The sequence below is a fragment of the Vidua chalybeata genome, chromosome 3, assembly GCF_026979565.1.
Source record: "Vidua chalybeata isolate OUT-0048 chromosome 3, bVidCha1 merged haplotype, whole genome shotgun sequence".
NCBI classification, from domain to species: Eukaryota; Metazoa; Chordata; class Aves; order Passeriformes; family Viduidae; genus Vidua; species Vidua chalybeata.
This window is the reverse complement of record NC_071532.1, coordinates 86,935,785-86,951,940: the sequence shown is the minus strand read 5'-3', so window position 1 is coordinate 86,951,940 and position 16,156 is coordinate 86,935,785. Positions and strand designations below refer to the sequence as shown.

Sequence of the window (16,156 nt, the reverse complement as noted above, 5' to 3'; positions counted from 1 at the left end):
TCCAGTGATAAGGTTTAATATAATAATTTAAACATATATCTTAAACTCTGCTTATACAGTATTTAGTCCTGGAAATGTGGACTATTCATTTATTTCTCCAGATAAACACTATTTTTGTAACAAAGTAGTGTATATAAATATGCATGTATGTGTGTATAAATATATATGTAGTCTTGCTGATGTCAGTTTTCATAATGGGATTTTACTGTAGGAATCATGAGAAAAGGAGATGCCTGAAATAATATAGCAAAAGCCAATGCAGAATTCCTCCACTCCCTGCCAGCTATTGTTGGTCTCCTATTTGAAGGTTGGATATAGCTTAGAGAGGATTTTCTTTATTGTTTTGAAGCAGCTGGTTCTGAATCTAAAGAAAACATCATGCTGAGCTACCAGGAGCTGCATTCATTCTGATTTGAAAGCAGGTCATGCATTCATCTTTGCTCTCAATTTCTGAATAATCTCAGCAATATGTGCCACACATGATGCTTCAGCTCTCTGAAAAGACTCATACTGAAAAGACTCATCCATCGCACACTTATTAGTGGTCTGGGCTTGTCTTCCTTTTACTTCAGATTCTAAGTTTGCACACTTGCCACAATGAAGCAATTGCAGTCTGCCTATGTCATTAACTGATTTTTTTTTTTTTTTTCAGGTAGAAATGTTCAGCATTTCCCTCAAAACAAAGGGAAAAATTGTATAATTAGTGCAAATTCTGTTATTGTTTTTCAAGAGGTATCCACAGATTTGAAACAAAACCAAATGAACTGTCAGCATAATACTCAACAACAGATTTAACAGTGCATTTTCATCTTCAACAGGAGCTTCATCACTGAGAACTCAGTCTGGGAAGCTATTTAGATCCTATCCCCAAAGGTGTCGATTGTTCTGTATCAGTCAGTGACATACTCAAATTAGTACACAAGAAGCTCTCAAAATTAGGAAGCATTGATTTTTACTTTTAGGTCTTTTGTTTCTGTACTGTACATCGACCAAAGAGGAAAAAGAGAGTTAGCAGCAGCAAATGGTAATTTAGCTACATATGTTTGGTAAATTCTACTCTATTCACACAGCTCTACAGCTCTAAAGAATAAAGTCAGGGAAGACAATGCAAATTAGAGGCCGCTAAAATGTTACACAGACTACTCCATTTGTCCCAGTTTGATTGTATAACAATTACAACAGTAATAATCAACTAAGGTGGTATGATGCTATTATTTGATCTCTTCTGCTGATAGCAGTTCACTGTAGGTATATCTATGCTTGTGACTGAACTATAAGACAAAGCTCATGTTACTGATTTTACCACTCTATCCAAGTAAAGCATCTATTCTAATATTTAGAGATGTTCCAGCTGGGTTTATAGTGTGGAAAATTAACCATTTCTAGGTTCTACAACCTCTGCAATGTTAAGCATACTAGCTGTTGGAGGCAACCTAGAGAAAACTGAGAAGATGGAAAAGAAGGAGACAGTAAGACTAAACAAATGCTTGTGGAAGACAGACCTTGGAACAGTTTCTTCCAGACACATCTATTTAATATTTCATGAAATAAGTGTCAGAGAAAAATCAAACAAACAAGCAAACACAATCAACAAAAACAAACAGCAAAAACAAAATCACAAACAAAAACAAAACCACTCAAAAACAAGCAAAATAAGCAGTGGCTGCCAGACTTCAGAATAACACAATGGATTCTTTTATGGGATCTTATAGGCAGTATTATCCATGAATCCAAAGAAAATAGTAACTGATGAAATACACTTTTCCATTAAGAGGCATGCTATCATGATCATCTGGATTGCCGTCATTTGCTGTTCACTAACCAATAGGACAAAGGTTAATGAATTTTGCAGCTATTATAAGAGAACAATTTATATGCTAGTGTGTAAGGGTTATTGTTATCATGTTTTATAAAGAGTGTCAATTTTTAAAAAGTGTGTACCTGAAGTTTCCTAAATGCTTCAGTGTACATGAAGGAATCAGCAATGAAAATAGGTACGTCTCTATTTTGCTTATATCAGTGGTCAGCCACCCACAGTAAGTTAAGAAAAACAAAGATAATTTGTGAGGAAAATATAATGGCTGTTTTAGTACTTACAACAACATAGAAATTAAAGGTGTCAGTGGCCTTGGGTGATTTATTAGCTGGAAGAAGATTAATACTATGTTTACCTTCAAGAAGAAAAAGTGGAATGGGAGACTGCACACTATAGGCCAATTATCTTTATCTCTGTCCCCGGAAAGGTCATGGGCAAGACTTCTTGGAACCCATTTCCAAACATTTAAAGGACAGAAAGTTAATCAGGGGCATTTAACAATTATGAACTCCTCAGCTGCTCCTCATTGGACTTGCTGTCTAGACCCTTTTTCAGCTTCTTTGGATATGCTCCAGCACTTCACTGTCTTTTTTTATCATCAGAGGTCTAAAACTGAACACAGAATTCAAGGTGCAACCTCACCAGAGGCAATGGCCCCTTCCCTAATCCTGCTGGCCATGCTGCTTCTGATACAAGTCAGGATGCCATTGGCCTTCTGAGCCACTCGGGCACACTGCTGGCTCATGTTCAGCCGGCCATCAACCAGCACCTCCAGGTCCTTTTTCTCCAGGCAATTGATTCTCGTAACAACTGCAGGTACTGTTAAAGACTGAGGCAAAGAAGGCATCAAGTACCTCAGCTTTGCATGCCTCGGTTTCCACTGTTTCCCCCCTTGCATCCAATAATGTACAAAGATTCTCCTTATCCCTCCTTTTGTTGCTAATGCAACAAAATAATATATAAATGCTATTTATAGAAATATTTTTTATGCCACTAGTAAGATTAAGTTTTACTTGAGCTTTGGTGCTTCCAGTTTTCTACCTGCATAACTTCATGGCATAGAAAATCATGGAATGGTTTGGGTTGGAAGGGGACCTTGAAGATCATTTAGTTCCAACCGCTCTGCTATGGACAGGGACACTTTCAACTAGACCAAGTCCTTGTAAGTCTTCCTGAGTTGCCTGCCCCTACTTCTAAAGGTCACAGAAGGTCACAAATTCTCCTTTTTCTGAGTTCCAACCACAGGTCTCTGTTGATCCAATGTGGTCTTTATCCCTGGCACGTCTTTCAGCACATGCACAGTATGAGATGGTTTATCCATTTAATTAAGATTTTAAATAAAAAAGGAAAGTTTGCATTTCTTCAAAACAAGTGAAAACAATATTAGTTACCAATATTGGCATTCATAGAATTTCTTCCACTGTCTGATTTTCCCCACTATCTATTTTGTCATTCAACCATATTGTACCAGAAAAATTCTCAACAGTGCCTAATGTACCATGTCTGGTAGCCTTCCCATTGAGGAGAATTTCAGGAAACAAGCCTATAGATTGTTGGGATTATTCACCATTAAGCTATAAATTTAATTTCTCAGTTCAAACTGTTTTTGTTTGCCAAACATGTCAAGACTTAGAGTGAAAAACAGATACTTCTCATTTTTCCCCAGTGCCTGCAACCTCTCTAGAGAATGTATTACAATGATACAACTAAGATATTGCACAAGGTTTATAGCATACAGGTTTTTTAAAAGTTTACCATTCTAAGCTAACCTCACTGCTCGCATTGCCAATGTAGTGCCTAGAGTGCCATCTTAATTTCTTAATCTAACTAGCTGGAGATATTTAAAACTGTTAAGATATTTACAAAACATAATACAGAACAAATGTTTTTACCAACATGCAAGTAAGAGTGGGATAGAAAATTGGCTTGCACCTTTCAATTGCACCTTTAACCTTTTCTAAAACTTGGATCAAACATTACTAAATAGATGGAAGAAATGAAAATAGGAGACAACTGTTTTCTGATGAAGAAAATAATCAAACATAGTCAAAGAATTGCTGATGACTGTAGTCTCTTCACTCTTTTTTGGCCCTCTGTACATGTTATTATTTTTAGTTTTTATTACCCTTTACAAATCAGTTTAATATTTAGAATAAAAAATAAATATTTTCATTCCAACAGACCACTGGCAGTAAAGAATTATGTTTTATGCTCCTTATTTTATAGCTTTGCAATTACTTACTGTTGGTCCTCTATATTTACTTGGAAAGCAAAGATGGCTGAGTTTGTTTCCTGAAGTCTTTCTGTTCTCTTTATTTATTATTTGAGAGAAAACAGCAAATACATTTCTTACTGTGAGGCCATCACAAGTAGATTGTTGATGAGAAAATGAGAAAAATAATAGGAATACTTAGTAGGAACCAAAGTACCTAGTATCTGAAGAACATATTCAGCAACACTCACAGAGAAAAAGAGCACCTGCAATCATGCAGTAGTGTTTCAGGGACACCTATCCAGAATGACTTATACTCACTTTGTAAAACTGAGTTCTGGAAGAAATCAAAACAAGGAGACATATAAAGCAATATTCATGACCTACACAACACTGTTAGAGATGAACAGATGAACAATTTTTAATGGTAGACTTGTGAGGGAAATCTTAGAAAGGATTTGAAATTTAGTGGATACAGAAATGTTCATATTTAATGCAAAAATGTTTTGAAATAACCTTTATGAAGGATTTTGAACTTATGCTTCAGGGAAATCACTGCTTCCAACCAGTTAAAGTGAGATTTATCTGTGGTGGTAGATGAAGAGTTGTGGAGAAAAATATTTTTCTACTGAATTCCTCAGGCATTCCTCTGAAATCAGTATAAGATCAGATAGAGAACAAAATGAGGCTGAGGTGTGACACTAAATGGCAGTTCCTATGTTCCATTTTCTCTCCCGTAATTCTCTAACACATTAATGAGTACAGAGAACTTCAATAGTAGACAGAAAGTTATTGTAAATTATATCAACAATGAAAATAAACTTTTACTTCAATATTCAAACCGTGAGGATGATTATTTTACAATAGTTATTAATCTTGTTGCTATCATTAGTGCTTCCTAAGTTATGGTTACTTCAGCATGAAGTAATTCAGGTGTACACAGTTGGAGAATAAAAAAAATCTGTAGCTGGTATTACCTAGTACTATGTACTACATTATCTTCTGAAGGGAAATGATTATTCCCCTGGGTTGAGCTCCCTGGAAAAGCACTGAATTCACCAGGGCAGATTAATAGAAACTGGGTGAACACTGATCTTTAGCTGTGTCCTACAGAACTGAAATTGAGATTTTCCAGCATGAAATCTTCAGGATATAGCAAAGCATTTCAGGTAAACCCATGAAAAGAAAGAATATTTAATTCCAGTTACATTAATATACATAGTTTATGACACTTAAAAGAATTTATAATAGAATTACATTGTGTGTCGCATTCAGGCATAGAACACAATGCCTATATATTTAAATTTGAGTAAATATAAATAGTATTTGTAATTACTAAAGGGTTTTATGGTAAAAAGTATCCTTCCAGTATTGCTACTCAGTCAGATGGACTTATTTATAGAGTAAAATTCTAAGGTAGTAACTAATCATATGCATGCATACTGGCATATACATGTGCTTATAAAATGTTGTATGGCTCCCCTGGAGACTAATTCTGAAATTTCCATTTTAAATGCTGAACTTAGATAGAAAAAAACATTTTTATTATTATTATGGGCTTTAAAATTAACGATTTACCTTGATAATTCCCTCTTTTTTTCCTTTCTTTTTCCCTTGTCTATGTCCTTCCCCATCTCTACAAAGCATCAGTCTATACATCTGAAAGACAATGGGAGCCTGCTCTTTAAAAAAAAAATAATACATGCTCTAATTTTTTTTCAAACCTACTTCATTTTCCTACCTTTTTAAATGCAGGCTACAGTAAAATTAAATAGGCATAAGCTACCCTTCAACTTTTTCAATAAATGTACTTTAAAAAGCAAAATCAATCAATCAATCAGTCATTCAATCCATCAAATAAAACCTGCAGAAATTATATTGTTTTAAGCAATGACCAGAAATAGACAGGCTTTAATTTTTTTTTTGTGCTACCAAGGTCAATGGACAAGTTTAGAAGAAGCCTTTTTTATACAGACAAGTTGGAATGGTAATACTTCTATCTTGGCCTTAAAATAAGGAGTAATATTTTTCATTGCTTTTTGATAGTTCTTGTAACAATTTTTATTGTAAAAAGTGAGCATATCCATCTACTAATTAAAAAATACCCTCAAGGATTCTACAGTAAACTGTTGTCTTGTAGTCTGAGTTAGCAGACCTCATATGAAGTACAGTCTTCATTATTTTTCAAATTGAGGGCTGTCACTCAAGATACAAGGTAGTAAATTTCTTATGTTTGCAAAATGCCAGTAGGTTTGAACTCTGCAAAACAGTAAATAAGGGATTTTAAACAATAACATATTAAACATTGTCAACTGTCACATTATATGACTTGTTAATATAATGTAACTAAGTACAGTAATCTTATTTTTAAGTGATGTAAATTAAGTGATAGGTTTGTTGCTGCTTTTGTAAACAGTCACTATAAAATACTCTTAGCAGTATATTTGTCATTTTTGTATATGTGCTTAGAATATATATTTTAGAAAGAAAAAAAAGAATGCCACAAATATCACAAACATTTGAAGATTAACAGCAAAAATATCAATAGTGACATGTCTTTGAACCACTTGTAACATGCCTTAGTATTTCATATGGTATGCTGAATAAATAAGCAGCATATTATATCGTAAAGCACTGTGAAATATTAAGTATTTTTCTAGGTCTTGGATTTTACTTAGGCATTCATGTTTTGGGTAAGTTTGAATTAAATATTCTCTGTGTTTAACTAGAAAAAAATGTTCTGTAACAGGTACATTCCCACCTGCTCAGTCCCTTGTATAATGAGGATGTGAATGTGATTCCCACTAGCTATTTTTATTTGATTTCTGTATCATAAAATCACAAAACAACTTAGCTATAAAAACAAAGCCAAAACGCTAAACCAATACATACATAGGGCAGAGGCATCCTGTGTCTTTTAGGGCAATGAATTTTTTAAAGGTTTGCTTAAAAAATAGAATATAACAATTGGCAATAGCTATTCAGATGTAAGATTTAAAATGGTTTTTTTCTGGGACTGGGCAGATGGGTGATTTGTATTAGATTTGTGTTTTGCTTTTGGGTCTGTTTTTATTCCTACTAGATTTTAGTGCCTCATTTCCAGACACTGCTGTCTGCATTTTTGTAGACAATGCTAATTCTCTAGCAGACTGCATTTTACTGTTGAATTTTAGAACAATAAAATGATAAGGAGAGTGAGTAATTTTAACTAGATGAAGTGCTGCCATTGTAAATATCACTAGTAAAGGCTGAAAAATGATAGAGCATGCATTTATTTAAAAAAAATATATATAGTCATGTTTGGGATATGTGTCTTAATGCTTTGCTTTTCTTCATGCTCCACTTTTACAGCTTCTAGTAATTTTCAATTTTCTATATTTCCCTTTTCTTATTTAATTAGCTAAATATCACAGTGGGTAATGAAAATTGTTTGATATGTTTGAATATCAAAACATATAATCCACTTGAGTGACAGAATGATAATTTTCCCCTACCTTTGCCCAGAAGCTCTAGGAGACAGGTATTCTGTCAGGCATATTGTACACATTAAACACCTTCAGATACATTATTTGTTAGGTTTACATACTTATTCCAAATCCAGTGATCTTGACCTTCTGGTTAATTTGCTAATACAGGCACAACCCCTCTAAAACAGATCTGTTGCCTCATTGTGACTATGGAAGATTCCTTTACCCTTCATTCAACAGCATACAAAAAGAGCAACATATAAATTAAATATTCTTCTCAAAAATATTTCTAAAATAATTCTGAAAAATAATTCACTTAGAGAACTACTTTTTTTTTTAACTACATGCTAAGCTTCTTTTGATTACAGTTACAGAACTATAATCAAAGTTTATAGTTCAAAGTGTAGAGGCATGTTAATAGTTATTAAATGCAGTTTACTAAAGTAATTTTTTATATTAGCAGGTATAAAATAAGGACTATGATGGATTTGGTTTTTTTCCCTTATATTCTTGTCATGTAAGTAAGAAAAATACAGGACATGATGTGCATTTTTATTATACTATTTCATTTGATAGTGTTACAGTTAGTATTTTTCACATGAAGACACCAGCATTTGTCATTATAAAATGGATAAATAACTAGAAATTATGATTAACATAATTTCCTATTCTTATTTATCTGATGGTAAGAATGAGATTTTGATTAAATAAAAAAATGTGATGTAATGAAAAATCATGTAGACACATATTTATATTCATTTTATATTTATATACATAGATATAAAATAATGATACATACAGTAGTATAGACACGCGTAGCATGCTAACTTTTTCTAACTATTCTCCATGGAAACAACATCTTAGTGATCAGCCAGCTAATAATACTGAAACACCTGTGCTCCCTTTTCTCACAGCATTAGTGAAAAGTTAGTTGCTTTTGTTATGGGAGGAATAGAGAAGTGGAAAAAAACAGATGCCATTGTATAAATCACAGAGTGGCCCACAGCCTGGATACTGTTTGTACTTCCTGTCCTGTTGTGTTAGTAAAGGAAAAATAGTAATTAAAAAGTCTTGGAAAAGGGCAACAAGGATGACTAAAAGTTTGTGATGGCTTCTGAAGGGGGAAGGACTGGGAAAACAAGAAACCTTTACCCTAGAAAGGAAGAGGTATAAAGCAATGTGGCAGTGGCCCACAAAAGCAAGGAAAGCTTGGCTTGGAATCTTCTTTTCATTTTCCTTTTCCACACTAGATATGGGATAAAGCTGGCAGCAGCAGTAGTTAAAATTTTTTAAAAGGGAGATATTTTTCCATGCAACAGATGAGACCTGTGGGTCAGTTTGCTGTACCATATTGGCACAGAACAGCTGATATGGGCAGGGATCTGTGGAGATTGCCTAGTCAAAGCCCCCTCCTCAGAGGAAAAGTTTATATATGTTCAAGGGAAGATGGTGCAAGTAGACACTCACTGACTTTCACTGAACAAATAAAAACAGGCTCAGGAAAACTCCCATTTGAGAGAACATAAGAAAGTACTGGAGGACAAATAATGTGCACATTTCATTTTTTTTTCCTGGCAATCCCCTTACGGCCACTGCTGGAAATAGCATACAGGGTTATATGGCTCTTAGATTGAATCCATACACACTTCCTTTTGTTTTCATGTAACCTAATATACATACACACAATGCAAACACTAAACATTCATGCTTCACTAAGTGTAAAAAACTAGGCAGTCAATTATGAAATCAGCTAAATCCATCTTGTTATCTACATATAAATGGAGTGGCATCCGTTCTCATAGACAAAACAGAGTGTATGGCATATATATTCATAGCTCATATAAATGTGAGAACCTATTGTTTTATTACTTGCCAGTTTTAAGAGATTCTAATGGTCTAGTGAAGTTGCTTCTTCCATATTAAAAATTTACTTGCTTCTTACATTTATTTCAGTGTGCTGAGGAACTTAGATGCATAGCTCTATGTAATGTGCATTCTGCAACTTTGGTCAGACCTTGAAAGCTGTCTTTCTCTTTTTAAATAAAATGAAGCTTTTCAATTAGCAATCTTCCAGCAGAAGCATGCTTTTTCTGGTACCCAGCATACAGGACCTGAGTAAGCCTCAAAACAAATACTTTACTATTAAATAACTTTTTGAGTTGATGGGGGCACACAGCTCTGTAAATGTTCCCCATGTAAAGTCTTTTGAAATACAGGAGAACTTTTTGTATATTGCCTGGAGGTAGAGAAGACATGAACAACTCCAAAGAATAGCTCTATTTCCTTTGGGGTAAAAGACTGACTGTGCAGTACTGATAAATCACATTTCTGCTAAAAGATACTTAAGAAATCCTAAACAAGTTTGATTCTGAAAAATAATTTTTTTGATACAGTTGCCTAGGTTGCCTTACAAGACTGCACTTCTAAGGTGTGAGAGGATGGATTTTGATAGAATAGAGATAGTGCTGAAGGCAATCTCACCCCTGAGGAGGTGCAGCTGTACTAATTACCAAAGAATAGGAACAGCCTTGCCTTTAATAGGTCACAGCTGTGTCCAAAAAGGATGGGTGTTATAAAAGAGTGGGTTAAGTTGTTGAGAGGAGAGTTGGTGTCAGTTGGCTGTGCTGCTGTGAGGAGTAAGGGTGAGGTGGTTGTGCAAGGGACAGTAAGGGTTAGGCAGTAGTGTGGAAGGAAGAGAAAAAGAGTCAGTGTTGTGAGGAGCTGCCCATGGGCACTCACAGAGAGAAGGTATGAAAGTTTTACAGTAGGATGATAAACTAACGGTGACAGTCAGTTCCCATCCACCGTTGACTGCTGCCAAGCACCTGACACTAAGGTCCCCCCCACAACTGTTCATACTAGTAGTATATTGTTTATCTTACACAAACTCTATGACAGTTCTACATTACCATTTCTTATCTTACATGCTGTCTGCGTACCACAGACACAGAGTAATACATCTTCCAGACTCCATTTTTTTGCTCATAGAGCCTCTCCATGTTTGAATTGTTTTAATCCCTTTCCTAGATCCCTGTAGAGGTCCTAGCTAATTATGAGGACTGCTGCTTTCTCAAACAGATCAAGAAAATAAGAGCACATAGGTACTAGAAACAAGATGCTCTAAAATCTAAACTCAGCTTCATTATCAGTAGAATAAAAGAATAGATAGGTAGATATAATAATGAATGTTTAAAAATAATTACATTTTAGTTGGAGGAAATGTAGAATAACATATTCCCATTTTAGATTTTTTTTCTAAGATCTCATGAACTGAAGGAAGAAAAAAATTGGCATTTTTTTGATCAGTAATTCTGTTGATCAAATATTCACACTTACCTCTCTTGTGTATAAAATAATCTTGTAAAGATACTGCCAAAAAAGCTTCAGTTCTGAAAAAAATTATGTAGTTAAATATAATCCAAAAAATGGATTTAAAAAGCACCAGTCCTCCTTTGTGAATCAAAAGATAGAGTCAAACTTACTTGTGGCACTACACATCTCTCAGACCCACAAACAATAAGTACATTAAATTTATATTCAAGAATATAATCTAAGGCAAGACCTGTCATAGGACTGTTGATATTATTTTCACCTGATCAGGCTGAAAGCACTACACAGTTAATCCTTCCAAGCCACTATGACTTCTGAACCTAATCAACAGGGAGTACTTGAAATGAACACTTGAAAAAGGCCAATGCAAGAATTAGAGGGGAAGGAAGAATTTTTTTTCTCATTATTATGACTACATTTTGAAATACCAAGCTAAACAAACTGAATGGTCTGGGACTAAAAGATGCAAAAGTGGAGATGAGCCAACTGTGGATTAAATAAAATGAGAAATTTCAGAATATTTTATGTAAACAGTTTCTCTTCCCCAGAATACTTGGAACATTCCATGAAAAGGCTTTGGAATTCCTATTACATATTCATTATATCAATCATATGATTGTTGGATTGAATTGTCTTCTGAAAGGCCCCCTGGGCCCAATGTTATCTTTATTATTAATTTGCTGATTCATGTAGTGTTTACTGTTGTGGCAGCCAGCACCTTTAATTGAGAAGACTGAAATACAAAGGAAGGTAGGTGGGCATCTTTTCAGATGGTAATCTGTTTCCTGAAGCACTGATTCAGTGGCAATCTGCCCAGGATAGAACTGAATTACAACTCCCAGCATCCCTCTCATTTCCAATGAGTTGTTTTATTTTTAAACCAAGGTTTGAAGACAGAAAGATATTTCAGATAACACACAATTCAAGGACTATCTCAAAGGGTATTTTTTATATTCATTTCACAAGAAGCCTGTAGGGCTGTTCATGTAATTGATTCACGCATAATTCAAGGAAAGTTGAAGTGTTCATTGTACCACTGAGTAAAATATCACATACATCATAGATGAAGCTGGCAGTGTTGCTCACAGTTAAGGTAGCATGGCACTTGCCCATTACTGGACCATTTTCATTGCTTCCTATTTTTTGATCTACCAGCCACAAAATCAAAACATTCGAAGACATATCCCCAAAACAAGAAGACTCTAAGCAATACTGGATTAAAGAAGTCCTTTTGCTGCCCATTCCATAGTGTAACAGGCATTAAGACTCATTATTTATTTGAATGTTTGTGTTGTTTTGCTAGAGTAGGAGATATTTCTCCCTTCCTTTTTTTTTTTTTTTTTCTCAATTCTATTTTCCTGTCCTCTATATAACTCCTATCAACCAGTTTGTACATGACCAATGTTCAGACTGCTTAAAACACATGAATGGAAGGGTACAAAAGGAGTAAGGGTTCACATTGTAACATTCACAGCACAGTAGCAAACCTGACTTTATGATCTTTTTATGTTTCTTACTTCTATTTGTAGACATTACTTGGAATTGTAGCACCTGATGAATGATAAGAAAGGAAATTATATCCGTTTTCTAAAGCATATCAATATAGGAGAAGAAATCAGCTGAAAAAAAGTCCTTTCCCTGGACCCCATCAGAAGAGACTTGTATCAAATATGTCACTTCTTTTTGCAGGATCACAACTGTATCTTACATCGATCTACCTTACTGTAGTATTAGAACACTCATGAAAACCTTTGTAATCTTGGCAACACTAAAAATTCAGATCATAATTCCTTTCAAGTTCCCTGAATCTGGTTTCATGAAGTCTTCATGATGGACAATGCTGGGCTCAGAAGCAAGTGCAAGGTAAATATCCTTACAATGTTTGGTGTAAAATTTCAAGCAGAAGAGGGAAAAAATATAGGCAATTTAATTTAATTCAGAAGATTCATCTGTGAAAGGTGAAAGGGTGGTGCAGTGCTTAAGTTTGAAAAAGGAGTCTAGAGTGAACATGAGCTGGGAAAGAAGAAACAGAAGAATGCACAGGATTGAATTTTCAAACTGGCCATCAAACAATGAGCAAAACAGGTTATGAGACATCTGAGTCACAACAGAAGTCTTTGTGCAGGTAGTAGCCCTCTGCAGAATCAAGAGAGGGTGAATTACTTAAGCATATATTGAAAGGTCTAAGCTAAACCATAATATTTTTTGAGTTGTCATGAGATAAACACTATTTAATATTTTCATCAATGATATAGATAGTGGGATTAAGGGCATGTTCAGCCAGTTTGCATATGACACTGAGCTGCAGTTGATTCACAGGAGTAAGGTACCCAGAGGAACCTTGAACATATGATTTTATAGGAGAAGATATTTATATTTCTCTCTTAAGAATGTTTATGAAATAAGTTCTTAGTATTTAATATTTCTACAAATGTAGCAATTGAAAAGGGACTTAAATATTAAGATTTGACATAATAATGTAAACAGTCTATAAAGTAGCCTGATTTTAAACCCATATTACAAGTATATAAGATATAAAATTACATGCATTTAGGCAGAAGTCTAACAGCTGGAGAATGATGATGATGGATCTTAGAACGTTGTTTTGGATATGTGTCTGTGCACAGATAGCATGTAAATTACCTGTCATCTAAATCTGATTGCAAGGTCATTTTCCCTTTGAGTATGAAGCACATGAGTACATACATAACAGTAACAAAATAATTTTAAATATTTTAGGGTCACTTTATGTTAGACATTTCCACATATGATTCTGAAAACCACTAGAAAATAATTTTTCAAATAGAAGGGTCTGATGTTAAGCAATGAATGGCTTAAGATAACAATATTTTTGACCACGAGATTGAGCACAAATCCATTTGATTTCATATAGTGCACATGGTATCAGTACTGTCCTGAAATATTAGCAAATCAATGTGTATATGACAGTGTTCATACTAACCTGCAATGAAACGTTCTTCCAGGTCCATCAACACATACACCTTCGTTGTAACAAAGCACTGAGTTCAGTGTGGACTCACTGCAAACATCAACATCAACTTCACAAAACCTGCCAGTGTAGCCACTCATGCAAACACAAACAAATGCATTGATGGCATCTTGACAAGAACCTCCATTAATGCAGGGAGCAGATTCACATTCCTGAGAAGAGAAAAAATAATACATTGATTACACATTTTAAAACATCTTTAAAACACATTAATTACTCATTCAGCTCAACAACAAGTGCAAAAGACTGAATCTGGAGATTTGAAAGAGTATTGGACTTTTTTATTGTCTGATAAAGAGAAATCTCCACTTTGACACATTTTTTTTTTTTATATAGGGATCTTTTAATTACAACTCACACTCACTATACTTGTTGCAACTTATTAATCTTGCAGATATGCAAATATAGCTTTATATAGGCAGTCTTACAATCAAAAATATGCAATCCCAATTATGAATAAATTTTTAAAGCATGTTTGAGCCAGTCTTACAATTACTTCTTCTAATTTTTTACATTAGGGCCTACTGCTGTAAAAGAAACGCAGTAGTAAGGTAATTATGGACAAAATAAAGAATTACTTATGTAAATGAACACAAGCCTTTATCAGTATTTCCTGATAAATGTTTTCTCATTATCAATTAATGCCTAATATTGCAAATAGAAACATGTTTATGTGTTCACATAATAACAATTTCCTCTGATAAGGCTAATGTAAAAATCATCAAATTCAAACCACACAAACTAAGAGCAAGTTAATATTTCTCCAGAATTACAGGAGAGTTTAGTTACTGCAATAGACAGTGCAAGAAATGTGTGCTTGTCCTTGATCACAGAAACCTAGTTTTTACCTGTATCCCAAAGGAGTGGTATTTTGCAGCTGCAACCCAAATAGTCTAGCTAAATCCAGTATTTTAAATTTATTTTCACACTCCTATAACTTTAGAAGGTTTAATTCTTTAAGGATATCCAAGGGCACTCACATTTCCTGCAGGTACTACAGTAGCTTTGACAGAATGTAAATGCAGATATCCATGGGGAATTGTGAGAAAACAACTTATTTTCCTATAAGCTCTCCAGCTGGGTTTATATAGGATGATTTATTAGTGAGCATTACATAAGCTAATTGAATTATATATCCCACAGGAAGATGGAGACAGCCCTACAGACTGCCAAAATTTCTGTGTCTAGGTTTTAGAAGTAGTCTTTTGCTATATTAATTACTTTTTTTTTTTTTTTTTTTGGAAGACAGTAGTGTTCTTTTTTTGTTAAAAAAATCTCAATTCTCAGTTCCAACTCTCTGATTTTTTTCTATTCCATTAATTTGTCCCCTTTTCTTAATTTTGTATTCACTTCTACTCCACACTACAAACTGAAAACGTATTTATTCTCATTAGCAGAATAAATTAAATCTACATTAATTAATGGATCAAATTTTTACTTAATTATGATTCAAAAGTTAAATTCCAAAAAATACTGAAATCATCAAAGTAACTAAGGATAAATTCAAAGCTCAGTCTAAAGTTCATAGTTCACTGTCACAGTTGTACCAAGTTTTGAACAACACAAAACCTTTTTATTTTCTTTTGTGAAATGTATTATTTTAAGAATTTACAGTAAGATAAATGTCAGACATTTTGTAGGAAAGAAATCACACCTATCACTTACATTCACATCAGTACCTCCCGATGTACTGCAGTTAAAAGTTTGTCATTAGACTTGCAAAAAACCAGAGTACACTATTACCAGACATGTTAGTCTACACTGCTCTTAAGTCATGCAAGAAAATTTTGTCAGCATAAAGAGAGAACTATGTCAAAAATGCCACAAATAACTTTATCCCAAAGTTTATGAGCTACCACACTACCACCAAATGCTGTAGTTGGTAGTCTAAAGAACAAGAACATGAGATGACAAACTGAAGTTGCAAGACAACTGTTACCAAGTTTTACCTATCTTAGATCCCACCAGAGACTGATTTTACAGCATGACGTTAGGAAATAGCTGGCTCTGCAGAAAAGTCCCAGCTACCCTGATTATCTGAAGACAAGTTCATTGAAACATCAATGCTATTTTCATTTTGTCTTCCTTTATATACTAGGCGATTGAATCTTAACTATGACCCCTAATCAGACAGCTGCCAAATTGGAGCAACAATAGGGACTCACAGTCCTAGAAATGTTGCCTCTCTTCTTCAGTACAGTAGGAGAAAAATGCTTTCTTGGTAACTTCAGTTGCCCAATTTCCCAACCAAATATTATATAATTCTAACCTTTTCTTGCTTAGAAGTAATTAGATAAGGAAAATTGCCTTTGAATAACTAA

At 34.3% G+C, this 16,156-nt stretch overlaps 1 protein-coding gene across 1 annotated transcript in view; it reads right to left on the bottom strand.

Moving 5' to 3' along the window:
- EYS (eyes shut homolog) overlaps positions 1–16,156 on the bottom strand; it is a 723,820-nt gene that overhangs the window by 395,593 nt on the left and 312,071 nt on the right. The window contains exon 29 of the mRNA XM_053938438.1: positions 13,788–13,987. Within this exon, the coding sequence (XP_053794413.1) occupies positions 13,788–13,987 (200 nt within the window). The remainder of the gene's footprint in view (positions 1–13,787; positions 13,988–16,156) is intronic.